Consider the following 27,517-nt stretch of genomic DNA (forward strand, 5'->3'; position numbering starts at 1 on the left):
ACATTTCCAAAGTAACCTTCCCAACACTGTCTGCATACATAACTGCCTTTGCACACTTTAAAACCAAAGGAAGGTCATTGGTAAAAGTAAAAAATAACTGGTCCTAGACAGCTTCCTTGAGGAACACCACAGTGCAACTCTTTCACTTCCGAATAACTTCCATTATAAAATACACATTGCCTCCTATTAGTCAGATAACTTTTAAACCAATGCACAGTTTGAGAAGTAAATTCATAACATTTCAATTTTTCCAACAATAATTTATGATCCAGTACAACAAAAGCGGTGCTAAAATCCAACAGTACTGTTCCTATTAAATCATCATCAATCTGTACTAAACAATCATCTGTTATCTGTGTCAATTGAGAAATGCACCGCTTTATCTATATTTTCTCATTAATTGTCAAAGGTGTGTATTTTTGAATTATAACATAACAGATCTAATACGTTACAAGAAATTAAGTCTTTATTATACACCGTAAAAACAACTGTTGTAAAATTAGCATTTTTAGAATTATTTACAATATATTACATTTGATGAATATTACTAACACAAATTTTCCACCATCATCATTCACATTAATTTTTTTTTGTAATGACAGTAAAGAGCAAAGATCACTCAGTGATTATCTTGAGCATAAGCCAATGGAAATAAAGAAATTAGTTAGTTTAACCCTCTGTTGTTTATTTGGGAGTCACACTTGTGTTGTTCACAGTCAAACGTGACTGAACACATGGAATTTTAAATTTAAGTAAAATCAATGTAATATATTTTTATTCTGTATTTTTGTTTTAATTTTGTATTTTGAGAGAATTTAATGGTACTAATTAATATTTATGCAATAATTATGATATTTCCCATTGGGGAATTGTTTTTTATACTTTTCAATTATGGCAGTATTTCATGTTAAAAATAAAAATTTAAAATTTAAAAAATTTAATTCATGCATTTAGCAGACGCTTTTATCCAAAGTGACTTATTAAAGCGAATATTTAGCTTCATGTAGCTTTTTAAAACCAAGTCCATGAGTATCTTTAGTCTTCACATAGTGACTGCCATAAAAGTCATCAAGACTTTTTTTTCCGGTCTGAAATGACCGAACAACAGCCGAGGGATAAGTTGTGTCTGCATGGGGAATGATTAGAGCCCACTCCAGTCTGAATAGAGGCGTCGTTTCTCTGCCGTCCACTGAACAAACTGACTGACACGAGCATATGCTCCGGGACGCTGCGGTCGAGCACATCCGATACCAAACGATGTGACTCCTACAAGAACCCAGCTGCCGGCCTCTTCACACATCAGAGGACCCCCAGAGTCCCCCTGCCAAGAGCACACACATAAATACAAGAATTTTACTAATACACATCAAAACATACACTTTTAATAGCACACACTGAAAAATTTTACTTTAAAGAAGTGTCCTCTGCTCATCAAGCTGCATTTATTTGATCAAAAATACAGAAAAAATGTCATATTATGAAATATTATTACTATTTAAAATAATGGTTTTCTGTTTTAAAATCTGATTACGACAGTAACCGGAGACATTCCCCTTTCGAGAACAGTCTCTTGACATGGCGTTACTGCTTTACTGCAAAGTAAAGGCTATTCCCGAATAGGGATTCAATACTTAGAATCCATGTCTGAAGACAGGTCTCTTATTGAGAGAGAGATGCAGCACCTTTGCCATACAAAGATAAGACATTACAATTCTGTGAACACATACAAGCATGTAGTAAAACGGAAAAGTGCCGGGCACAATATAACACACATAGAGAATGGCCGCATCGATGTGCCACAGTCTGAACCTGACGATGTTCCCACTCGCGATCTCCTTACAGGACCTAGTTGAAACTAGTTGCAGGTAGTACCACGGCTCGTACTCACCGATACGACCTGTGATGACTGCACATCCAAATTGGAGAATCTGGCAAATGTATTCTGCAAAGACCATCCAACCGCCATATAAATATATGTGATAGAAACTCCCTTAGTCCACGCCCACGAGGAGGCGACAGCCCTCGTCGAATGGGCTCTGACATCAAAAGGACAGTTTAGAGACAGGCTGCCCTTTGGCGCTGCCTATGAAGCATACAAACAGCTGCTCCGATTGCCGAAACTGAGCTGTGCGGATGATATAAAATCGTAAAGCCCTCACTAAACACACAACCTGACTCAGGGCAACATCCAATTAAGTCTCCGACTCTGGAGTGAAAGCAGAAAGAGCCACCACTTGCGCTCTGAACAGTGTCGAGAGTGATTTAGGCACGTGGCCAAATTTTTGCCTGAGCGTGACGTTACAATCAACTGGTCCAAACTGCATGCAGTCCACATTCACAGAGAGCGCATGCAAATCTCCTACGCACTTAAACGAAGCAAGGGCAAGGAGCAGCGTGGTTTTAAGCCAGAGCTCCTTCAAGCCAAAAGACTTAAGTGGCTTGAATAGTGGGAGGGCTAGTGCTCCCAGCACCAGAATGGCATTGTAGGGGGGAAGGAGGGTTTTAGTCTTCTTGCGCCTCTCAAAAATCTGATCACTAGATAGTGTTTCCCAATTGAGCACCCGTCAATAGCAGCGTGAAAGGCTGAGATAGCTGCAACGATACCTTAAGCGTGGAGGGCATATTGTCACCGTCCATTCGTTGTTGCACAAAATCCAGAATGTCGGACACAGGGCAGTTTCCCTGGTCCTGACCATTGGATTCACACCATCTCTCAAACACTGTCCATTTACAAGTGTACAGACATCTTGTATAAAGGGCTCGCGCCTCCGCAATCGTGTCCATCACGCATCGAGACAACGAACGCGGGTTTACTGGTTCCCGCACACCATCCACACCTGAAGTTTCCATTATTTTGGGTTGAGGTGCTATATCGAGCTCTCCGCCTAAGACAGGAGATTTCATCTCAGCGGGATTGGCCACGTGGCAGCCGCAAGTATTTCCAGAAGATTGAGAAACCATGGCCTGTTCGGCCAGTACGTAGTGACTAAAAACACGTCTTCTCCTCACTGATTTTGTGCAGCACTTATGTCAAAATCTTCAGTGGGGGTAATGCATACAGATGTTCATTCGGCCACAGCATTGTGAGTGCGTCCCCACCAAGGGTAGAGCATGACAGAGCGAAGAAAAGAGGGCAATGCTTGTTCTCCTCAGTCGTGAACAGGTCTATCTCCACTTTCCCAAACCGTTCCCAGATCAGCCTCACTGTCCCAGGGTTCAGTCTCCATTCTCCATGAGGAATTCCATTCCTTGAAAGCATATCTGCACCACTGTTCAGGCATCCTGGAATATACGCTGCTTGAATGGAGAACAAATGGTGATCGGCCCACAGCAAAAGGAGTGCTGCCTGTCTATAAAGGGATTTCGAGTGTACTCTGCCCTGGTGGTTTATGTATGATCAAAAATACAAAAATGGTGTGCACATCCCAAACATCCAGATAGGACGCTAGTGCAAGACAACTTATTTATGATACCACCAACATGTTGTCCATGTGATTTATGTGCCATATCCTCTCTGACTCTGTCCAGTAGCCAGAGGCCATCAAGCCGTTGCAGTGAGCTCCCTAGCCCATCATCGATGCGTCCGTCATGACCAATTTCTGCCACTTGAACAGACCCATCTGGGCACCGTGTTGGTACAAGTCGGGGTTCTGCCATGGTTTCAGCACGCTGAATTTGATGGGTCTCAAATATAATATTGGACAGAGTCCACCATCTTTCTTCGGAACGACAAAGTAACGAATGTGGTGATTCTGGTGGTGTGCGCCGAAACTGAAGCCCACAAAAAGACACAGAGGGCGGTAGGGTTGTGCCGATTTCTCTTTTGATAATCAAGACGATATTAGGCTTATTCCCCTATTAATGTATTAGATTATAATAATAATAATAACTATTTTTATTTTTATTAGGCGACCTATTATAATTCGACTATGAAACTGCCCAGCTATTTCACTTCAGCACCACATTTCACACACACACACACACACCGCGCGAGAGCACGCAATAGAGGATTAGAGATTGCAGTCACTGAAGTTTTCTGCTTTGACTTGGCTAACTCGTTAAATCCATGAAATGAAAGAGATAGAAAACGAGGAGTTGGTGTCCCACACATTTAATGTCTGCTACACGGGGAACGCGCTCTTTTCATACACGAGATTAACTCTTTCTTGGCTTACAAATAAAGACAAAATAATTACAAGGCAGCAGAGCGAACTTAGTGGTTCTCACGTAGTCCTTCTCTTAAAGATTTATCACTTAACTTATAACAATTACTATATGGTGATGACGTAGAAGGACTACATGAGAACCACTATGGATGATATGTTTGCTCTGCCGCACTATAATGTGATGCATGCAAAATACATAGTTTTGGCCGTTACAAAGTCTCCATCCACAAACAGACATACATCGTCTGTAGATATAAGGTATTGCATTGCACTTTAACAAGTAATCTGAACGGCCTACAGTACAGACCAAAAGTTTGGACACATCTTCTCATTCAAAGAGTTTTCTTTATTTTCATGACTATGAAAATTGTAGATTCACACTGAAGGCATCAAAACTATGAATTAACACATGTGAAATTATATATGGAATAATATACATAACAAAAAAGTGTGAAAAAAATGAAAATATGTCATATGCTAGGTTCTTCAAAGTAGCCACCTTTTGTTTTGATTACTGCTTTGCACACTCTTGGCATTCTCTTGATGAGCTTCAAGAGGTAGTCACCTGAAATGGTCTTCCAACAGTCTTGAAGGAGTTCCCCGAGAGATGCTTAGCACTTGTTGGCCCTTTTGCCTTCAGTCTGCAGTCCAGCTCACCCCTAAACCATCTCGATTGGGTTCAGGTCCGGTGACTGTGGAGGCCAGGTCATCTGGCGCAGCATCCCATCACTCTTGGTCAAATAGCCCTTGATGTCTTCAGTGTGACTCTACAATTTTCATAGTCATGAAAATAAAGAAAACTCTTTGAATGAGAAGGTGTGTTCAAACTTTTGGTCTGTACTGTTTATATGTCCAGTATTTTAAACAAGCCCTCACGAACTGAGTTTAATGCCACAGTTATGTTAGAATGCATCTCATTCTTGTTCCTGTGGCGGTGCGTCTGTTTGAGCGACAAGCACGTGGGTGTGTGCGAGATGTTGAGAGCAAGCCGCGGCTGCGGGGGTCCAACACCTGACACTAGGCATGAGTATTGCCAGATACATGGGGAAGCCAACAGCCTGACTCTATTGATGGTTTTACGGCTGCTTGTAAAGCCGTTATCACTGGAGGCAGTACCACTGCTACCTATACAGAGAGTATGCAGTTTGCATAGGGCACACAATCCCAGGGGGACACCATCCCAGTTGCTCAAAAAAAAGCGACCGCTCGCATCTCATGTTTGCAGCTTAATATTCTATCCCCAGTTAAAAGACATCAGCAATCAGCAATGGATTCATCGGGCTTCTGCTAAAGATCTCCGACCCACCAGCGTGAGCGTATGCCAATTAGGGCGCAGCCCATGCCTTTGCGACCTCGTCATGCAAGTCTGGGAGGAATGGGGCTCGCTTCCTCAGAGCAGCAGCTTGGCGGCCCCAAATATAGGAACCAAAAAACCAGCTTGCTCTTACCTGGTTCTTTGGGGGATTCCCACTCTAGGCCAAGATTGCTCACAGCCTTGGTGAGAATCCGGATTAGTTCATCCTGAAACACAGCCCTTCCCTATACTTTAGAGTGCTCCTCTGGAGTGCGGGCCCAGTCCTTCTTGGGCGCCGTTAGGGACAGCGCCTCGTCAAGATCGTCGTTGTCCCCTGCCACACTGAACGATATAATCTCCGAAGCGCCAGAAGCAGGTTGAAGATTATCTTCTGCCAAGTACAGAGCAGGGGGGGAGGTGAATTGCGCCATTCTGCGCAGTTGCCCACGGTCATCCCACCAGCGGCTTGCTGGCGGCGGTGGGACATTGCCGAGTGAAATCACCAAGGGTGATGTTCCTCCAGGCCCTAAGCACCCGCACTGAGAATTCTTTGCAGTGTGGGCAGCCAGACACAGTGAGTGCTGCCTCCACATGGGCGAGACCCAGGCAACGGATGCAGAACTTGTGGGTGTCCAGGGCCTCCATGGGTCACAAACCCAGCGTGCAAACGTTTGACATGCTGGAACGCCAAGAGGGAAATCCATCTTCTTTGTATCTTCTCTACAGCTGTCTTCAGTAGGATACGTGAAAGAGGAAGATTCTGAGTTTAGGCAGCCAATATCCTGCATTATATTGTGACGGGGCCCTGCCCCAATTCGCCGTTTTGGCTGGTATTGGCCAGTGATTGTTACAACTTCACTGGCGTTGTGCAATAAGTTTTCAGTCCCCAAGTAGTTAATGCCATGTCGAGAGACTGTTCTCGAGAGGGAACCAGTCTTAAGTGTTAGTTTTTTTAAAATTGAGATTTATAAATCTAAATCTAAAAGCTGAATAAATTATCTTTCCATTGATGTTTGGTTTGTTAGGAGAACAATATTTGGCCGAGATACAACTATTTAAAAATCTGGAATGTGAGGGTGTAAAAAAATCTAAATATTGAGAAAATCACCCTTAAAGTTCCATCCATCCATCATCTTCCGCTTATCCGGGGCTGGGTCGCGGGGGCAACAGCCTAAGCAGAGACGCCCAGACTTCCCTCTCCCTAGCCACTTCTTCCAGCTATTCCGGGGGGACCCCGAGGCATTCCCAGGCCAGGCGGGAGACATAGTCTCTCCAGCGTGTCCTAGGTCTTCCTCGGGGCCTCCTCCTGGTGAGACGTGCTTGGAACACCTCCCTAGGAAGGCGTCCAGGAGGCATCCGAAATAGATTCCCGAGCCACCTCAGCTGGCTCCTCTCGATGTGGAGGAGCAATGGCTCTACTCTGAGCTCCTCCTGATTGACCGTGCTTCTCACCCTATCTCTAAGGGAGCGCCCAGCCACCCGACGGAGAAAGCTCATTTCGGTCGCCTGTATCCGGGATCTTGTCCTTTCGGTCATGACCCACAGCTCATGACCATAGGTGAGAGTAGGAACGTAGATTGACCGGTAAATCGAGAGCTTTGCCTTACAGCTCAGCTCCTTCTTCACCATGACAGACCGGTACAGCGACCGCATTACTGCAGAAGCTGCACCGATCCGTCTGTCAATCTCACGTTCCATCCTTCCCTCACTCGTGAACAAGACCCCAAGATACCTGAACTCCTCCACTTGAGGCAGGAACTCTCCACCAACCTGACGTGGCCAATCCACCCTTTTCCGACTGAGAACCATGGCCTCGGACTTGGAGGTGAACATGCACCGGGAACAGGTCTGACTTACTGCCGGCAATGCAAACCAAGCTCTTGCTCCGGTCGTACAGGGACCGAACAGCCCTAAGTAGGGGGCCGCCGACCCCATACTCCCAGAGCACCCTCCACAGGATGTCGCGAGGAACACGGTCGAATGCCTTCTCCAAATCCACAAAACACATGTGGACTGGTTGGGCAAACTCCCATGAACCCTCCAGCACCCTGGAAAGGGTATAGAGCTGGTCCAGTGTTCCACGACCGGGACGAAAACCACACTGTTCCTCCTGAATCCGAGGTTCCACTATCGGCCGAATTCTCCTCTCCAGTACCCTGGCATAGACTTTCCCGGGGAGGCTGAGAAGTGTGATAGTTGGAACACACTCTCCGGTCCCCCTTCTTGAAAAGAGGGACCACCACCCCGGTCTGCCAGTCAAGAGGTACTGTCCCCAACCGCCATGCGATGTTGCAGAGGCGTGTCAGCCAAGACAGCCCCACAACATCCAGAGACTTGAGGTACTCGGGGCGGATCTCATCCACCCCCGGTGCCTTGCCACCGAGGAGCTTTTTAACTACCTCGATGACTTCAGCCCGGGTGATGGACGAGTGCTCCTCCGAGTCCCCAGCCACTGCTTCCTCAACGGAACACAACCCTTAAAGTTGTCCAAATTAATTCTTGGAACATGATCTTTACTTAATATCTAATAGCTAATGATTTTTGTTATGAAAGAAAAATCAATAATTTTGACCCATACAATGTATTTTTGGCTGTTGCTAAAAAAATATATCCCAGCCACTTAAGACTGGTTTTGTGCTCCAGGGTCACACATATATATTGTAGAGAACACACCTGGCAGGTGTCCACTCCTCCATCAGCGTAGCCAGCACACAGCATCCGCTCGCTGAAGCTGTAATCCGGCAGCCATTCCTGACACTGTTTGTTGCTTAAAATTGGCACAATGCCTTCCTGTAACACATCAGCTACGGGGCCTGGAGATCAACAACACACCGCTTATAAACCTCAGTTTGTTTCAGAAAAACTTTAAACTAAATGCACAGAGGTCTATATCTGACCATCTTCAGCCAGAAATCCCCAGCCAGCAATAAAACACTTCCTCCCTTCTTCAACCGGAGCGCCGGGATCTGGGAGGCAGATGGGCTGAATGTAATCTGGAAAAAAAAAATATCTTGTTACTGCTTGCCAGATCATTCCTTACGAATCAAACGAGAATATGTACAAAAACCGGTGCACTTAAAACTCATAAAGATCAAATCCACGAAGAAATGTTCAGGTCATATTTCACTCAGAATCTAAAGGGGATTATCATGAAAATGGGCTTGATTTTCTTTATGCAATTAATTACTACTAATACACAAATATTAAAGTATACTTCTTACACTAAGTACTTTCATATGCAAATCATGGATGATAAAGCATCATTACATTTTACCACCAGTTGTTTTATGTGTGAATCTGTTAAACTTTAATTTATTTCTGTGACGCGCAGCTGCATTTTCAGCATCATTACTCCTGTCGTCAGTGTTAAGGATTCAACGATGTTCAAAAGAACACCATTTAATTTAAATAGAAATCTTTTGTAACATTATCAATGTTTTTATTAAATTTTATGCATCCATGCTGATTAAAAGTATTCAATTATTTAAAAAAAAATAAATAAATATTTTGAACGCTAGAGTAAGGTATGACCATAAAGGAAATGGCTGAAAACATTTTGTGTGATGCTACATCCACACAAGACCATTGTTGTATTGTATTGGAAACAAACAATAAATTACATAAATGCACCTTGAACATGCACCATCGTAAAATGCAAGATTTGTATAAACAAAAGAAGTTTTGCATGCATACCTGTGAAGTTGGCAGGCGTCTTTAAATGCATCAGAGCAAAGTCCGACTCCTTGGTTCTCCTGTTATAGTGCTTGTGCATGATCACCTGATCTACTGCGTGGACCTGTTTGTTCGAGTCATCCGAGCCAAACTGAGAGTGAAGACCCAACACTGCTGCCCAGTTTGACAGGTGCACGTTCTTTCTACAGGATCAAACTGTCTTTAGTTTCTCAGACTCACTGCATGCTCCTCTTTTTACACTGACTACATAAAAGGCAGTGCTTACCCATGAACACAGTGTGCGGCTGTAATCAGCCATTCCCTGTCAATCAATGTGGCTCCGCACACGTAACCGCCCAACCAGCGCAGAGATACTATCCATGGCCACGCCCCTTTCTGAGCATCCTGCCCGCCCACGATTCTGCCCTCTTGCTTTCTGCCTGTCTCCACCTCAGTCTCTCTTTTTAAGGGCACTTTACGTGCGCCACATGCTGAAACACAGTGTAAACGACAAGACAAGTTGGGTTTCTCCTGATTTAATGGTGAGTTTATGAAGTCGAGCTGCAGCTTTCAAACTTACGCTGATTGTTACAGTGCAGAGACACAATCTTCTCGCTGAGGCACGTGTCACTTTGAAAAGACACAACAGAATCTATTATGAGATTTTATAGGCTAATAAATAAAAAGTATTGGTTATTCCAGTAATTACCTGGGTTTCAGATCCAGTGAGCCATTGGAATTCACACTCACAGTTGTAAAAGGAGCATCTGCATCCACAGCACTAGGGAACCAAGCATCTCCTGACCTGCAGACAATAATATTCTGTGGATGCTTTGAAGTCTAAATTGGGATCGCATCTTTTTAGTATAGCTTTTATCAATTTAAATAGATTAGGGTGATCAGGATTTATTTAAATTTTTTGTGACTGTATGATGCTCGAAAGCACTTTGGTCAGTGGCAGTTGTTTTAAATGTGCTATAGGAAATCAATTTTGTATTGTATTTAAGTTCAGTCCTGTAAAGCTACTGTATCATATTTGATACACATTTCTAAAGTCTCTAAATTAAAAAGATTAAAACAAATGTTCAGAATCTACTACAAGACGTTTCTGCCATTGAATAAAAAAACTTTTTTAGGCTATTTTTATCTCACAATTCCGACTCCTTTTCTATTCCCTTTTTCCCCTCATAATTGCGACTTTATTTCTCAGAATTGTGAGTTTATACTACAATTGTGAGGACAAACAATTTTTTATTCAGTGGTGGAAACAGGCTTCTGAACTTCTGTCATCTGATTGATGTTTACAGTATACTTTTTTAGCAAGTAAAATGATTGTAGTTTAATTGTAAAAATCAAATTTGTGTGCCACAAGTCTTTTTTCTGTGAAAGCTTTACTGATTTTTGTAAATTAAATGTTAGAAATAATTTCACATTGTTAGTAATATTTTCTGATGAACACTTACTAGACTAAAGCCTCTTATATTTAGACATTGCATTTCATTGCATTATATGTTTTTCCCCCACTAAAAAAACTACAGAGCTTTGATCATAAAACTAAACGAGCAAGCTAGTGTTAGAGGTCTTGTTTTTAGTGTTAGAGTTTTTGTGTTTTTTTTATTTTTGCTTTTTTTTTTGCCTTTGTTAATTGTATAATAAATGAAAAGAAAACAGATTTAATACAAAAATATTAAAACGCTAGTTAGATTTTATTTATTTATTTATTTTTTAAGAATAGAATTAGAATAGTGAGTGCTAAAGTTAGAGGGTCAAATAAAGATGGAAGAGATGTGTTTTAAGCCGATTCTTGAAGATGGCTAAGGACTCAGCTGCTGGGATTGTGTTGGGGAGGTCATTCCACCAGGAGGAACATTTAATTTAAAAGTCCCTAAAAGTAACTTTGTGCATCTTTGGGATGGCACAATCAAGCGACGTTCACTTGCAGAACACAAGCTTCTAGAGGCACAAGTCTGAAGTAACAAATTTAGGTAAATGGGTGCAGAGCCAGTGGTAGTTTTGTAGGCAAACATCAATGCCTTGAATTTTAATGCGAGCAGCTATTGGTAGCCAGTGCAAATTGATAAACAGAGGTGTGACGTGTATTCTTTTCGACTTATAAAAAATTTATCTTGCAGCCGCGTTCTGAATTAATTGTAAAGGTTTGATAGAACTGGTTGGAAGACCTGTCAAGAGGGCATTGCAATAGTCCAGCCTGGACAGAACAAGAGCTTGAACAAGGAGTTGTGCAGCATGTTCCGAAAGAAAGAGCTTGATCTTTTTGATGTTGAATAAAGCAAATCTCCAGGATCGGACAGTTTTAGCAATGTGTTCTGAGAAAGTCAACTGATCATCAATCATAACTCCAAGGCTTCTAGCTGTTTTTGAAGGAGTTATGGTTGATGTGCCTAACTTGATGATGAAATTGTAAAGAAACGATGGGTTTGCTGGAATCACAAGCAGTTCTGTCTTGGCAAGGTTGAGTTGAAGGTGATGGTCCATCATCCAGCAAGAAATGTCTGTTAGACAAGCTGAGATGCGAGCAGCTACCGTCGGATCATCAGGATGGAATGAGAGGTAGAGTTGAGTGTCATCAGCATAGCAGTGGTATGAAAAGCCATGTTTCTGAATGACAGAACCTAACGATGCCATGTAGACAGAAAAGAGAAGTGGTCCAATAACTGAGCCCTGAGGCACCCCAGTAGTTAGATGTTGCAACTTGGACACCTCACCTCTCCAGGATACTTTGAAGGACCTATCTGATAGGTAAGACTCAAACCACTGGAGTGTGGTTCCTGAGACGCCCTTTGCCAGTAGGGTTGATAGGAGGATCTGGTGGTTAACCATTTCAAAAGCAGCGGACAGATCAAGCAGGATAAGTACTGAAGATTTGGATTCTGCTCTTGCCAGTCTTAGAGCTTCAACAACTGAGAGCAAGGCAGTCTCAGTTGAATGTCCACTTCTGAAGCCAGATCGGTTGTTGTCGACGAGATTGTTGTGTGTGAGAAATGCAGAGACTTGGTTGAACACAGCTCGTTCAAGTGTTTGCAATGAAAGGAAGAAGGGAAACTGGTCTGTAGTTCTCTAAAAGAGATGGGTTGAGGATGGGTTTCTGAAGTAGTGGAGTTATTCTAATGTAATGTGGAGTTTTCTAAATGCTGAGGGAAAAACACCAGTGTGGAGGGATGTGTTGATGTGAGTGAGTGCAGGTACAACTGCAGGAGAAATGGCGGACAAGTAGTAGGATGATTAGAAAGGATGAGTTTGGAGACTTCTGCCTCAGAGAGTGAAGAGAAGGATGTGAATGAGTGTGACTAGTGGGGCGGGGCCGAGGGACGTGGGAACGAGCGAGGTCTTGAGTCCCACGGAGGAGATGGAAGGATATAAAACTGGAGCGACGACAGTGAAGGACGAGAGAGGACCAGGCCTGGGCTTTATTTGATGTTTTGTTTTTTATTTGTGCGCATCAGTCGTCCGCGAGGGGCTGATGCACTGTTTTGTGTTTATTTTGATTATTAAAGTTTCATTTTGATTGTCTGCCGGTTCCCGCCTCCTTCTTCCCGGTGATTTTGGAGTTTTGATTATTACAATGAGTTTATGTTTGATGGTGAGATGTGCTTGGCGGATTGTGGTATGGATAACTGTGCACTGACGTTTTTAATTTTAGTAATGAAAAATGTGACAAAGTCATCAGGTATTAGAGTTGATGCAGGAGGGGGAGGAGGAGAACAAAGGAGCAAGGAAATTTTTTTAAAAAGCATGCAAGAGTTAGATGAATTGTTAATTTTGTTAAGGTAGTATGTCCTAAACAATAATTCATATGAATTTCAGCAGCTGCGCCAAATTTCACAGTTGTGCAATTTAATAATAATAACTGAGTTGTTTTTCCCAGTATGAAATCCATATTTTCACTTTGTTAGACTATATGACCCATAATAAATGCCTGATGCATCAAATATGATACTTAACAAAAACAAATACAAATCTTGATTTTGTTTAAAGGTTCAATATTTAATAATAATTTCACATGTCAGGCTTTGCAGTCTTATGTTAATTTTCCTGCTGTATTCAATGGTTAGGTGTTTACCTGTAGCCCAGGTATCGGCAGAAGAAGTGTGAGAGCTGAGAGCTCCAGTCTTGAGCACACACCGTGTAAAGATGATTCTGGACCTGAAGTCTCAGTCGTTCAGCTGCAGTGATGTCATCTTTGATTATATGCACTGAAAGACAGCAGAGCCTGTGGTCACAAGCATGAACGGCGTGATTGGATCTGTTATGGTTCAGATTGTTGGCTCACCACAGTCAGCTTCATCAGAGCCATCAGCACAGTCTTCTGCTCCGTCACACACACCTGAGCTGGACACACACGCTCCTGTGCCACACTGAAACTGACCGCTGGGACACGGATCTGCATAGTGACCACAGCTTTATGTCATTTCTTAAGCCATCTCTCCATGTGATTATGCTTATATACTACACAGAAAACATACCTGGCTGCCCGAGGTTAAAGCCTGTGCTGAAGTTGGCGAGAAAGCCTCTGTCATTGCCTGACACATCCGTGAAAAGCATTACTGTCATCTGAGAGCTTGTGGAAAACAGATCCGGGAAGGAACGATCCCCAGTTAAGACACCTTCGATGACCAAAACACACATTACTCAGGAACTGAGCATTATGTAAAAATCAATACTCATTTAATAAAATGTGGAATAGTATGTGTGTATTTCATTACAGAGGTCAATGAAATAGTACAATTGTTATTAAAATATCAGAATATCGAATTGTTTTTAAAGAAACTAATTCTTTTATTCATCAAGGCTGCATTAAGTTGATCAAAATAATTGATAGAGTTCTAAAAGATTTCCATTTCAAATAAATGTTGTTCATCTCTGAATCCTGAAAAATCAAATGCATCACAGTTTCCACAAAAATATTGTGCAGCACAACTGTTTTCAACATTGATAATAATCAGAAATGTTTCTTGAGCAGTATTTCATCATATTAGAATGCTTTCTGAAGATCATGTGACACTGAAGACTGGAGTAATGATGCTGAAAATACAGCTGTGCATCGCAGAAATAAATTACATTTTAACAGAGAGAGAGAGAGAGTTTTCTTAAAACACTTATCCCTCCATTATCTATGATATTAATGCATGCCTCAATAAATAAGACATTTGTAAATATATGCAACATTACCTATCAACTCTGAGTAGGGTGTCACTCCATCTCGGATTTCCAAAACATCATAAGCTATCTCTAAAGCAATGTCTTGAAAATGCAGTTGGATATTCTGTCCTTCCTTAGCATGTAAAGTCCACATACCTAAACAAGATCATGACCAAAACTTATAAACCGAAACAATCTTCCATAAATTGTTCTGCATTTTTACTGATCACGGCTGAAAGTCAATGTAATCTCTCAAGGACTCACATGAAGCTTTGTGTCCGTAGCCATTGGGGTAGTTTGGAGAGCTGAATGTTGAGTTGGATTCATACAGGTCAAAGGGTCCCCCACAGTCCTCTATAAAAAAATCATTCAAACTTGTTACATTAATGCAACTCCTTTAATAAAAGGGGCATATGAGTGACCACAGCAGGTATAATGGCTCACGTGGTATGTAAGGAGGAGTGGTGGGAGTAGGGACTGGGGTCGGTTCCGGAGGGGCCACTCCACAAGAACCAGACACAATGCTGATGTCATCCAGGGCGATGTCGTTCCGAAATCCCGCCCTCTTCTGTGCTTCAAACACCACCTAAAGACAAACCACACAGCCATCTGATTACTTTTTAATCATCTTACGTTATGAAGTTCAAGCCTGGTTTGCTCATGAACTGACCACAGCCTCAGCATCCATGTTTAGCGTGGCTTGAGCGTAATTCCAGCTGTCACCATAGTTCCCTTCTTTCTGGAAGAGGACGGTGATAGAAGAGCCTTTCTGTGCCATGACTGTCAGACGCCACACCTCTTCACCAAACATATGATACCTCAAAGAGCACAGGGAAAATCAGAAAACACTTACAGCTATGCATGCTTTCAATAAGAGATTTTACTAGTGGAATGTGAGCTGTATGTAATGTTCCCTTTCGAAAGGGAACTCCACTCTGCATCCTCTAGAGGACGCTATGGGAACACTCTCAGCGTGACCGGTGTCTGAAACATTTATGAAGTAACGACAATGAACTTGACATTGGCAGGCGGAAGCCTATGACGTAAGCAAATGAACAACTGTGGCTATAAAAGGGCACCTGTAGAACACATCATCCTCATTTTTGTCTTCAGAGACCTTGTGTACGAAGCACATATGTGTTTGATACACGAGAGAGAAGGGTGCGCTCACTGTTGCATTCACGGAACTACTAGAGCAGAGGTCTGTACTCAAGCTTTTTGCCAGCATTTGCTTGAGCGTGTTCAAGCTTAATGAGATGCATTTGCGGTAGTTTCTGTTCTTGACTGATTCTCGAGGGAATTAAGTGTTTGAACAAAGTGTGTACGGCTCTCGGATGTGAGATAGCCATGCTGCGAGATGTGATTGCATTGACAATGCCTGATTCTCTCACCTGCGTATCGGGTCTCGTGGCTGCCGATGCAGTTAATCAGGCCGATCACTGGGATTGTAGGCGGGGCATGGAAGGAATCTGTCGGGGAATGCTTTTCCTTCCAGAATTCCTTTTTGCCCAATTTTTTTACAGAATAGGTGTATAATAACTGTGTATAATGTGGGTTATCTACATTATTGGTGAAGGAGGATCCTGACTTGGATAAAAAAAAGAAAAGTTTTTTGAGTTGTTAGGCTCTTGTTTGAGCCTCCTCTGAGCCTCCTCATCCTCTCAGCTGTTCTTGAGCCTGGTAGCTCCCCTCCCTTGAGGGTTGCTGTGCTGAAATCACAGTTCCTAGGGCTCTCTCAACTGAGCTCTGTGGCTGCTAGGTTGTTAGGCTCTTGTGGGCCTCCTTGAGGAGTGGCTCTTCAGGCAACTCAAGCACTTTCCGCATCTGAGGGCCTTCATGCCGATTACGACACTTAGGAGCATGGTTAGTACTCCTAGAATATTACTCTAGCTTCTGAGTCTTTGATAGTGTACTCCACTTCCAAGAGCTCCAATTAGACAGAACTATTAGTATGTAGGCTCTATTGTGAGCCTCACTAATTGTGTCTAGCTTTAGTAGTCTGATCTCCTTGATTTAGAGAGTCGTTATGTTGAGACCTCCAATCTCAAGAGCTCATCAAATAGGTTGGGTGTTGTTAGGCTTCCTCTCGTTTAAGAGAGTTATCCTGCTGAAGCCTCCGCTCCTCATAGCTCCACTTAGACAACACTATTGGTTTGTATGCTCCTTTTTGTGAGCCTCGCTAATTGTCTTTAGCGCTGAGTTTTGTCAGGCCTCCTCTCGTTCTAGAGAGTCGCTATGCTGAGACCTCCACTCTTAAGAGCTCCCCGGACAGGGTTGAGCATTGTTAGGTTTCCTCTCGTTTTAGAGAGTCATTGTGCTGAAGCCTTCGCTCCCCAGAGCTCTGCCTAGGCAGTAGAGGAGTGTAGGCTCTTCTATTTTGAGCCTTACTAACTGGCTTTGTTGCTGAGTGTGGCTAGGTCTCTTAAGAGCTCAAACTAGGATTGAGTGTGTAGGTTTCCTCTCATTTAGGAGAGTTATTCTGCTGAAGCCTCCCCTCTCCATAGTTCTGCTTGGACAGTACTATTGGTAGGTTGGCTCCTGTTCTTTTTGGGAGTCTCGCTAACTGTCTTTAGTGCTGAGTGTAGTCAGGTCTCCTCTCGTTCTAGAGAGTCATCATGCTTAGGCCTCCACTCTTAAGAGTTTCTCTAAAAGGGTTGAGTCCTATTCTTCCTCTCGTTTTAGAGAGTCATCCTGCTGAAGCTTCTGCTCTTCAGAGCTCTGTCATGGACAGTGATATGAGTTTGTTGTCTCTTTCTTTGAGCCTCACTAGCTGCCTCTGGTGCTGGGTGGAGCCAGGTCTCCTCTCAGTTAGAGAGTCGTTATGCTTAGACCTCCACTCTTGAGAGCTCCCCAACCAGGGTTAAGCAGGTAGGTTTTCTCTCATTTTAGAGAGTCATTCTGCTGAAGCCTCCACTCCCCATAGCTCTGCTTAGGCAGTAATGTGAGTCGTAGGCTCTTTTATTTGAGCCTCACTACCTGCCTCTGGCGTTGAGTGTAGCTAGGTCTCCTCTCGGTTTAGAGTCATTATGCTGAGACCTCTACTCTTAGAGCTCCAGACTCTGGCGGGTGAGTTAGTCTATGATGATTGGAGCTTGAGCCTGTCGTAGAGCCTAGCTTTTTCGCTAGGAGGATTTTGCTGTACCTCAAGTCCTGACTTGGGGAAACAGTTACCTAGGCATGTATTCTTTGGATGAACAGCGTTGGTATACCATTACCATAGCACCCTCTAGAGGACACAGCATGTAGTTCTTCTTCGAAAGGGAATGTCTCAGGTTACGCATGTAACCATGGTTCCCTGAGAATAGAGAACGAGAGGAGGCTCAAACGAGCCTAACAACTCAAAAAACATTATTATTATTATTATTATTTTAATCCAAGTCAGGATCCTCCTTCACAAATAATGTAGATAACCCACACTATACACAGTTATTATACACCTATTCTGTAAAAATTGGGCAAAAAGGAATTCTGGAAGAAAAAGCATTCCTCGACAAATTCCTTCCATGCCCCACCTACAATCCGAGTGATCAGCCTGATCAACTGCCTCGGCAGCCATGAGACCCGAAACGCAGGTGAGAGGCGCTAAATTCTCAAAGAGAATCAGGCATTGTCAATGAAATCACATCTCGCAGCGTGGCTTTCTCACATTCGAGAGCCGTACACACTCTGTTCAAACACTTAATTCCCTCGAGAATCAGTCAAGAACAGAAACCGCGGCGAATGCATCGCATTAAGCTTGTTCAATTCAACTTATTTTGGATAAATTTATATTAAATAAGCTGAACTTTACTCTTGTGGGTCAAAAAAGCATGCTTTCTCCAATTTACTCATTTATATTATATGCAAGTATATTTTTAAATGGACACATAATTGATTAATTATAGCATCGTATCATCTGAATTCACCTTTATGAGTTATTTTCATAGAATGTGCACAAATAAGCTAAATATTTCCAAATGTCAGCGTGGGGAGAAAAACGAACCAGAACTGCAGACACATTGATTCCTTTGTTGGAGTCAGAGGAAGACTGTAGATACGGAACTTTTTCTCCCAACTTCCAGGGGTCCGAGGGGTCACAATGTAGGTCCCTGTGAGATAAATATTTATGCTTGTTACAGTACATCTGTTATACAAATAAGAACAATAAGAAATCCAAGTATAAATATACATAATAAAAAAAAATTTGATTATTATTTTTTGTCAAAATTGCTGAAAAATCATTCATTAGTGATATGAATTCAATAGTGTATCGTTTTTGGTGGCGCTGTTGTCAAATAGATGTGGTGTGTTCAATGTGAAGTGCCAATGGCACATATAAAGTTTGGTGTCAATACGTGGAAGTGTTGCAGACATATAGTTGCAGTTTGACATCATGCCAGCAAATTCATTAATGCGGTAAATTAAAATTGTTTTATCTATCAACACAAAATCAATAAAATTAGGCTTTTTTAAATTTATTTTGTTATAATGTTTGCCACAAAACTTTTTGAGTACCTTCAGGGCATGATGTTGGACACACATAACAAGTTACATAACAATATGCCAATGCATTCATAAAATATTATAGCATTTTACAACAAAATAAAAAATGTCCAACTATGTGAAATATAGGTATCATTTGACTTGATAATCTAAAGAGACCAGTCTTGTAATTTTTGACCAAACCGTTCAGAAGTTTAAAAAAAATAGCTATTTTCCTATCTCCTGACCACTAGGTGGCGAAAAGTAGGTCTAAGTAGGTCGAAACAGTGCAGGTAGCATCAGTTAATGGTTATTATAACACACACCAAGTTTGGTTTGAATACGTTAAATCGCTGCAAGATATAGCCTTGCGTCCATTTTTGTGTGGTCTTCGTCAAATTCATACATGCGTTATTCAAGAATGCTTTGACTAATCAACATGAATTTCATTACTTTTTGCCAGTATTTTCTGAAGATGATCTGAGCCCATTGTCATTCAAATTGGAGCAATAGTCTAAAAGAAAAGTTCTAAATGGCGGGATAATTTTCATGACGGAACATTACATCATAAGCTGCAATTTGAATTTGAACTGTTGGTGGCGCTAGACGGTTTGAGTTAGAGACTCCAAATTTGCTGTGGTTAATGATGAGACTGAAAATTTCACAACTTTCCCACAATCCATTCTATGAGCGACCATAGACTCATGAGCAATGGCTGAGGAGGAGGAAGTTCAGTCTTTTATTGTTTAGAGTATGGCTGCTGTATTTGATGGCACCTGATTCGTTGCCGATCGTGTGGTCGAAGCTTGGGCCGGTGTCGGGTGGGAGAACAGCGCCTTGTGCTCGTAACCAGTCGCCATCATCATAAAACTCTTGCTTCCAGAGACAGAAGTTCTCTTCAAAGGAGCAGTTTATCCTCTCTTCATCTACCAAAGACCATAGAATTCAGTCAAAACCTGATATTTCAGTAATAAATCACAATATGATAAAAAAAATTAGGTTGGCATTTTGGGGGAGTTTTGGTTAAATTAAGTGTGTTAAACAAAAGCTAATTTTATACTACAACATCAAACACATCAGTAATACTCCTGTATGACTTTGTAAAGGTGCTAACATGTTTATAAATGGGACTACAGAGGTTTTTGGAGACATTAAAGGTTGTCACTTTCACAGCCTTGCTACTGTATGTCTCTAACTGTGCAAACTATTCTAACTCAAACTTGTAGATTACTTCTGGAGAGGTGTTACAATTCATCAAAAGCATGTGCATTTGTGAAGATGATCTAGGTAAGCAAAACATAAGAGCTGTTGTTTTTCACAGAGCTTATTTTCTGTGATAAGACCTCCAGGTTGGCCTACAATGTAGAGCATTCCATAAATGCTGAAATAAGATTCATTCATTGGCAGTATTGTTATTTTGGGGTTTGTTGAAACCAGAACGCACTGGAGAGGTCACTGAATTCCTCTGCTGTGTAAGAAGCGTTGAATCCTTGAAGGCTGTTGCTGTAGTCTGCATTAAATTCAACGGTGGCTTCATGAGACAGGAGCCATGCGTCTCCAGGTGATGTGCCCGAGAGAGAGTCTGAAAGAGACGTTTACATTCACTCGAGAAGTCTGTAACCTTCCCGTAATTCTGTTTTATGGTTGAATCTCACATGTCAGTGTTTTCTTGGGGCCGGTGCCCTCATACAGCTCCAGAACATCGATGCCGTGCTCCGTGTGAAAAGTGTGAAAGACCATTTTAATGGCCAAGCCCTCAGTCACTCTGTGGGTGAAATGACAGTCTGTGTGAGTTTGTGAAATAGGAATGTGTGTCTAGATGCGTGTGATTTTATCATATAATCATATTACCGTATGATCCAACGGCAGGCTGTGGGACTGTCATAGGCCTCGGGAAAGTTCTTAGAGTGGAAGGATCCGGTCGGACCGAGCAGGAGAAACTGACCATCACACACTGTTGCTATACAGCATGTAAGACACATAAAATAATGTCTTCATCTGTCCCAATAAATGCATCTTAAAAACACTGATATATTAAAAAAGGTCCTAAGTACACACCACAGACAGTCTGACTCTCATCAGTGCCGTCAGCACAGTCTTTGGCTCCATCACAGAGGTCCGACTGAGAAAAACACGCTGATCCATCAGCACACACCGTCTGTCCATCTGGACATCTGATTGGAGTGACTGACAGCAGGTGCACAAATATTACCAACAACTACACAGATGCTCACTTTTTATACAAATTTCTCATTTTTACAAACATTTAAACACATCTATAATAACACTAGCATTTTAAAAGTTTGGGGCCAGTAAGAAGTCTTCTTTTCTCTGGTCATAAATATGAACATACAAGAAACATTTCTGATTATTATCAATGTTGAAAACAATATTTTTGTGGAAACTGTGATACATGTTATTTTTCAGGATATACACAGAAAGTTTGAAAGAACAACATTCACATTATAAATGTCACTTTTGATCAGTTTAAAGGGATAGTACACCCAAAAATCTAAATTATGTTATTAATAACTCTCCCTCATGTCGTTCCAAACGAGTGAGACCTCCGTTCATCTTCTGAACACAGTTTAAGATATTTTAGATTTAGTCCGAGAGCTCTCAGTCCCTCCATTGAAGCTGTGTGTACGGTCTACTGTCCATGTCCAGAAAGGTAAGAAAAACATCATCAAAGTAGTCCATGTGACATCAGAGGGTCAGTTAGAATTTGTTGAAGCATCGAAAATACATTTTGGTTCAAAAATAGCAAAAACTACCACTTTATTCAGCATTGTCTTCTCTTCCGTGTCTGTTGTGAGCGAGAGTTCAAAACACAACAGTTTGTGATATCCGGTTCACGAACGAATCATTCAATGTAACCGGATCTTCTTGAACCAGTTCACCAAATCGAACTGAATCATTTTAAACGGTTCGCGTCTCTAATACGCATTAATCCACAAATGACTTAAGCTGTTAACTTGTTTAATGTGTCTGACACTCCCTCTGAGTTCAAACAAACCAATATCCCGGAGTAATTCATTTACTCAAACAGTAAACTGACTGAACTGCTGTGAAGAGAGAACTGAAGATGAACAGTTTCAAACAATTCAGTTCGATTTGGTGAACTGGTTCAAGAAGATCCGGTTACATCGAATGATTTATTCGTGAACCGGATATCACAAACTGCAGTGAACTCGCTCACAACAGACACGGAAGAGAAGACAATGCTGAATAAAGTTGTAGTTTTTGCTATTTTTGGACCAAAATGTATTTTCGTTGCTTCAGCAAATTCTAACTGAGCCTCTGATGTCACATGGACTACTTTGATGATGTTTTTCTTACCTTTCTGGACATGGACAGTAGACCGTACACACAGCTTCAATGGAGGGACTGAGAGCTCTCGGACTAAATCTAAAATATCTTAAACTGTGTTCGGAAGATGAACGGAGGTCTTACGGGTTTGGAACGACATGAGGGAGAGTTATTAATGACATAATTTTCATTTTTGGGTGGACTATCCCTTTAAAGCAACCTTGCTTAATAAAAGATCTTATTTACTAAAATAAAATTTAATAAAATGAAATTTATTACGGACTCCAAACTTTTGAGCAACATTTTATTTTAAACAGCTTTATGCTAACTTTAAGCATGTAGCATTAATAAACTAATATTAATTTTAAAAAAATGCAAGATTTGAAATTGTTATGTGTCATACTGCAGGACAAAAAAAAGTGATTAAATATAGTGATTTTTAAAGATGCACACATTCACATTCCTATAAATCTATTTTAACCATGTTGACTGTTATCACATTTTTTATTATTTCTTTTTATTATATAGCTTTTCATCCATATGACATCCATCCCACAGTTAACATTATCATAATGAATCTCTTTATATCATTCAAATAAAATCAAAACAACAATAAAAAGCACACTTTGCCCCTGACATGACGTCTGTCCCAGTCAGATTAAGCGAGTCATAATGAGTGAGCAATTAAAGATAAAACCCATCCCACCTGCTTCTGCTGTGGACAGTCTCTGGGTTGTAGTTGGTTTATCTGAGGGAATAAATTACTTATTATATAATCTACTGAATTGTTGCACACAGTGTTGATGGTGTAGAAACCCCCTCCAAACTAAGAATTAAGTCTATTACATGAATTAAATCAATTAGGTCTTTTGATTGATGATATGACCTGAGATCTGCACGCTGTCGAGGTCAAACAGCAGTCCATCCTCAGCTCCGCCAGCCTGCTGTAAACCATCCACGAGCTGCTCCTGAGCCGTCTGCAGATCCAGAGCGCCTCGGAAGACCAGGTCAAAGAACACAACCACGCTGCCTTCACTGCCACCAGAGACAGACCTCAGCACTCAAACAACCACACACTTCTACCTGCATTCATCTCCGGTGATTCTGATGATCCAAACTGAATTCTAAGCATAACCCTTACTGTACATAACCTTACCTCTTAAGTGTCAATTTATTGAAATTGAGATTTATCCATTATCTGAGAGATAAATAAATAATCTTTCCATTGATGTATGGTTTATTAGGAGGACAATATTTGTCTGAGATACAGCTATTTGAAAATCTGGAATCTGACGGAGCAAAAACATCTAAATATTAAGGAAATCACCTTTAAAGTTGTTCAGATGAAGTTCTTAGCAATGCATATTACTAATCAAAAATTAAGTTTTGATATATTCACTGTAGGAAATTTACTAAATATCTTCATGGAACATGATCTTTACTTAATATCCTAATGATTTATGGCATAAAAGAAAAATTTATAATTTTGACCCATATAATTTATTTTTGGCTATTGCTAATATAATACAATAATAAACCTGTGCTTCTTATGACTGCTTTTGTGCTGCAGGGTCACATGTGTGTGCATTAAACTACAACAAAATGCCTCTTAACCCCTTAACTGTTCCCCCCCCCCCCCCCCCCATTTTTTAAATAGGCATTAAAGTGCACTATCCAAACTTAAATTGCTGTAATTTATGAACACTTTGGAATATAAACCTAAGGTTGGTCTCTTTTTAAAGAAGAAGTTATAGAAGTTTAAATGTACTATAAACAATGTGCGCTATATTATTTTTATTTTATTTTATTTATTATAAATATTTTACACAACAGTTTTTACTCCAAAACTGGTATAAAATTAAAGCCTTGTGTCTAAATAAGTTATGTTACAAATTTGAAGTTGACATGAAAAAGATTGAGGTTCCTGTGAGATTTTATTTAGGGCGTCATACCACACACAGCCTCTGGGAGACATCAAAACTATGTAGAATTTTGCTTAATGAATTTTTCTCTAGATTTCTCTGTGAATTTTACTTCTATCTCAAAAAACCACCAAATATGAAATCCCGAGACTCAGACCTTTCCAATCATATGTTTGTTGCCAAGATTATAAAAAGTTTCGGTTCTAGAAGACCGTAATGCATTATGTTTTATGACACTTGACCCTGCCCACTAAGGGGAAGGTGACCGCCATTAGATTTTAAAGTACCATTTCCATGGTAAAGCAATGTCCGATTTCAAAATGGTTTTCACAGGATGAATCTTGGGCTTCTAAGCTTTCAAATGATATATGATTTATGATGATTACTAAAAGATCTTATAGAGAAAAAGACAACAACAAAAAAGAGTGCCAAGCGTCCCACAGGTGGGACAGTGACAGTTATAGGGTTTTAAGTAAATGTGTTGTTTTAAAAAAAATAATTAAAATAAAAATTCTCATTAAGATTATGAATTTCACAATCTCACCGCTGTCAGTTCTTTAAAATATTGATCTTTTTACAATATTCACGTTTACTTCAGTTCAAACCCCATCTCTACAACCTAAATACATGGACATAATATTACTGATTTGAGCTTTATAGCTTAAGGGCTTTAATATATAAAGTCTTACCTGAATTCAATGACCTTAGAGCTTCTGAACTGCTCTTTAAGGGACGTACGTCTGTAAGCGTCATCGATCTGCAGAGAAACACTAAAAACTGCTTCATCCTCGCACTAAAATACTGATCATATCAGTCAGCCAGGAACTCACAGAAGATCATTTATACAGTTACAGTTTAAAAAAGTTCTGCAAGCATTAATATAATTCAGTCTCATGAAATATTCTAAAGGATTAGGTTTATCATTACTGCACCATTAACATTTTATATTCACATTGTGACATTATAACAATGAATGCTCATATCTGTCATGCATGCAGGTGTTTTACTCGTGAGGGATTTTGTGGTTCCTCTTTTCTTTTTTTTTACATCAGTGATGACTTTTCTTTGTCTCATTAACTTTATAAAGCACTTTCTATTGTGTTACTGTAAAACAATTTGTGTGATTTTCCAGTCAAATCAATCTTAAAGGCAGTAAAATGTCATGTTCCACAAGCAGTGTTGGGGAAAGTTACTTTAAAAAGTAATGCATTACAATATTGCATTGCTCCCTAAAACTAATTTCAGTACTTAGTTACTTTTTAATAAAAATAATGTTAAGTTTCTTTTGCGTTCTTTCATGTTACTTTTGAAATATGAGCTGGGCTTGACTGTTTTTAATACAAGAAGTTCTCTTTATAGCAAATATAAGCCCTTTCACACCAAAAAGTGTAATGAATAAACCTAAGGCTGAAGGAAAAGTTCACGTCTGTAAACATAGGAGAAGAAGGTGTGAAAAGAATATTCTTCAGCAATAAAAAACAATGAAGCACAAATGTGAGTTTATCTAAAGTCATTTTTGCTTATTAGTATGGTTGAACTGGATCATCAAAGGTCAGCAGCAAAGACATTAATTTATAAAATGTTATTAGATACATTTGTGTTATTTTTGCATTTCACTGTTTTAATTCAGTTTGATGAATACTAAATATGATTTTTTTACGAGTGGGGTGAATTAATGCACATTCACATGGAGTCTAGCTTTACATCATGTTCCAACAGCACAGACAATGCCTCTGTACTTCAGATTTCTCCCAATATGGGGACAGGAGATTTGTCAGTCAATAAATGGGAAAACAAAGTGACTGGCATGACCTTTTTGAAAAAGTAACTCGAATATTTTCTTGTAAATTAAAAAAAGTAATGTGTTACTTTACTAATTACTTGAAAAATGTAATCTGATTACATAATTTTTGTTACTTTTAGTGCATTACCCCCAACAGTGTCCACAAGTTTAAATCAATTTATAAAAGAAAATTTCATAGAAAAATGTTTTAGTAATCATGTCACAATGTAAACCATTTTTGGTTCAAAAAATGTATACCAAAAATATGTTTTCTTTTGATTTCGAGGTAAAATATGACCCAGGCATGTCACTGTACGGAGAGCTGATGAGACTGAAATTAAGCCCAGTAAATGATGACAGTATTTCTACATTTATTTCTGAAAGTAGCTGGCATACCTTCTGCTCGGTGTCATATGCCAGAGCTTTGAACTTCGCGCTGTTTTTGTTCAGCAGCTCCTCCGTGAAAATGCTTCCGTTAGAGATGACGAGCCTCCCGGTGAACTCTGAGCCGATCTCATCTCCTTCACCAGCCGCAGCTGAAACCATCAGTCACCACACAGAGCATCACTACAGAGCAGCTTTCAGCAGAATTCATTACAGATGAAGGGAAGGGTCTCAGACCTCTGTTGTCCAGAGCGAGCCATGTGACCACACTGAGTCCCACACAGACCCCGAAGAGAAGAGCCAGCAGCGCAGTGAGCAGCAGCTCCGTGGACGACAAAGCAAACACTCTTCTGGCCATCTCAGACACTTACTGAAGACTCACACAGCTTCCAACATGCTTTTGTCCTTGCTATACAACCTAGCAATAAATTTTTATTGAACGGCAACTAATGTTGATTAGAACAAAGTACCATTTTATCAGCATCTTCAGAAAGCATTGGGGAGTAACACAAGAGGAAGCAAAAAAATACAATGTTCAATCGCTTGGGCTGTAATATCATTTTTATAACTGTCAAATCCTTCCTCTAGATATCCAAATGCATTCCAGAATAAAGAATCACCATGTCCTGTGAAAACTAACCTGTTCTCCCATATTAACCTTTAGGAAGTATTTCTCTTTGACAAATACATAAACATCAATCTCCAGAGGGAGAACTGGAAAAGAAAGCATTTTAAAAAATACAGTAAAAATGTGTTTTTGTCCTTTTTTTTGCACAATTAGTGTCACTCTGTTTGTTTTGTTTCTTGTGTCAGCACATGGTCTTGTTAATTGTTTTCTCCTTCTTCGCCCATCCTTATTGTTTCCTCTTTACCACGCCCTCTTGTTAGCCTTGTTTGTCTAATTGTGCTCACCTGTTCCTCATGTGTCTTCCTCCCTATTAAGTGCCCCTTACCCATTTGTGTTTGCTGGTTCGTGGTCATTTTTACCCCGTCTCTGTCTCTGTCTGAATATGTGTCCGTGCCTCCCTGTCTGGTTGGTCTTGTGCCCGTGTTTTGTCCAGTCCTCGTAGTTCCATGTTCTTTTCTTGCTCCTTGCTTTAGTAATTTGTTTGTTCTTGCTTTTTGATCCTATTTGTAATAACATTGTAATAACATTGTAATAACATCCTTGATTCAAGTCTGTTCAAATAATTCTTGAGAGAATTGTAGTTATCCATACAGAGCTCGCTCCAGTGCCAGAGCTCGCTCCAGTGTCGGCTCCAGCCCCATCAAGAGTCAGTTCCTGCAGCCATGGAGGGCAGTTCGTCAGCACCCGAGGCGGTTCATGAGTCGGTTCCTGAGTCTCCTCCTGTGGCCCAGGAGGGTA

General features: G+C 40.8%; 1 protein-coding gene across 2 annotated transcripts; it reads right to left on the reverse strand.

Annotated features, from left to right (window-relative positions):
* Positions 1–993: 993 nt before the first annotated feature.
* tmprss15 (transmembrane serine protease 15) lies at positions 994–27,074 on the reverse strand. 2 transcript variants are annotated; one of them, XM_059542515.1, is made up of 25 exons: positions 26,389–27,073; positions 26,164–26,303; positions 24,674–24,741; positions 22,949–23,097; positions 22,769–22,810; positions 20,812–20,940; positions 20,605–20,713; positions 20,409–20,518; positions 20,198–20,335; positions 19,530–19,679; positions 18,275–18,380; positions 14,963–15,110; positions 14,737–14,878; positions 14,557–14,646; positions 14,323–14,448; positions 13,617–13,757; positions 13,424–13,534; positions 13,214–13,346; positions 9,842–9,937; positions 9,713–9,762; positions 9,419–9,623; positions 9,154–9,335; positions 8,358–8,453; positions 8,134–8,273; positions 994–1,321 (listed from the first exon to the last, which is right to left on the reverse strand). In XM_059542515.1, the coding sequence occupies exons 1-25, from the start codon at positions 26,507–26,509 to the stop codon at positions 1,142–1,144; spliced, it is 3,102 nt and encodes a 1,033-aa protein (XP_059398498.1). In that variant the 5' UTR covers positions 26,510–27,073; the 3' UTR covers positions 994–1,141. The 2 variants fall into 2 exon arrangements, with proteins under 2 accessions (XP_059398498.1, XP_059398499.1); XM_059542516.1 differs by lacking the exon at positions 994–1,321 and having other exon boundaries at positions 9,239–9,335; positions 26,389–27,074.
* Between the last annotated feature and the right edge of the window lie 443 nt (positions 27,075–27,517).

This window comes from Carassius carassius, chromosome 47 (assembly GCF_963082965.1).
Source record: "Carassius carassius chromosome 47, fCarCar2.1, whole genome shotgun sequence".
NCBI classification, from domain to species: Eukaryota; Metazoa; Chordata; class Actinopteri; order Cypriniformes; family Cyprinidae; genus Carassius; species Carassius carassius.

Coding starts and splice junctions, on each gene's coding strand:
- tmprss15 (XM_059542515.1), bottom strand. CDS start 26,509: ATGGCCAGAAGAGTGTTTGCTTTGTCGTCCACGGAGCTGCTGCTCACT. Junction 14,879..14,962: donor ACATGGATGCTGAGGCTGTG/GTCAGTTCATGA, acceptor GTTTGTCTTTAG/GTGGTGTTTGAAGCACAGAA. Junction 8,454..9,153: donor GACGCCTGCCAACTTCACAG/GTATGCATGCAA, acceptor TTTTTTTTCCAG/ATTACATTCAGCCCATCTGC.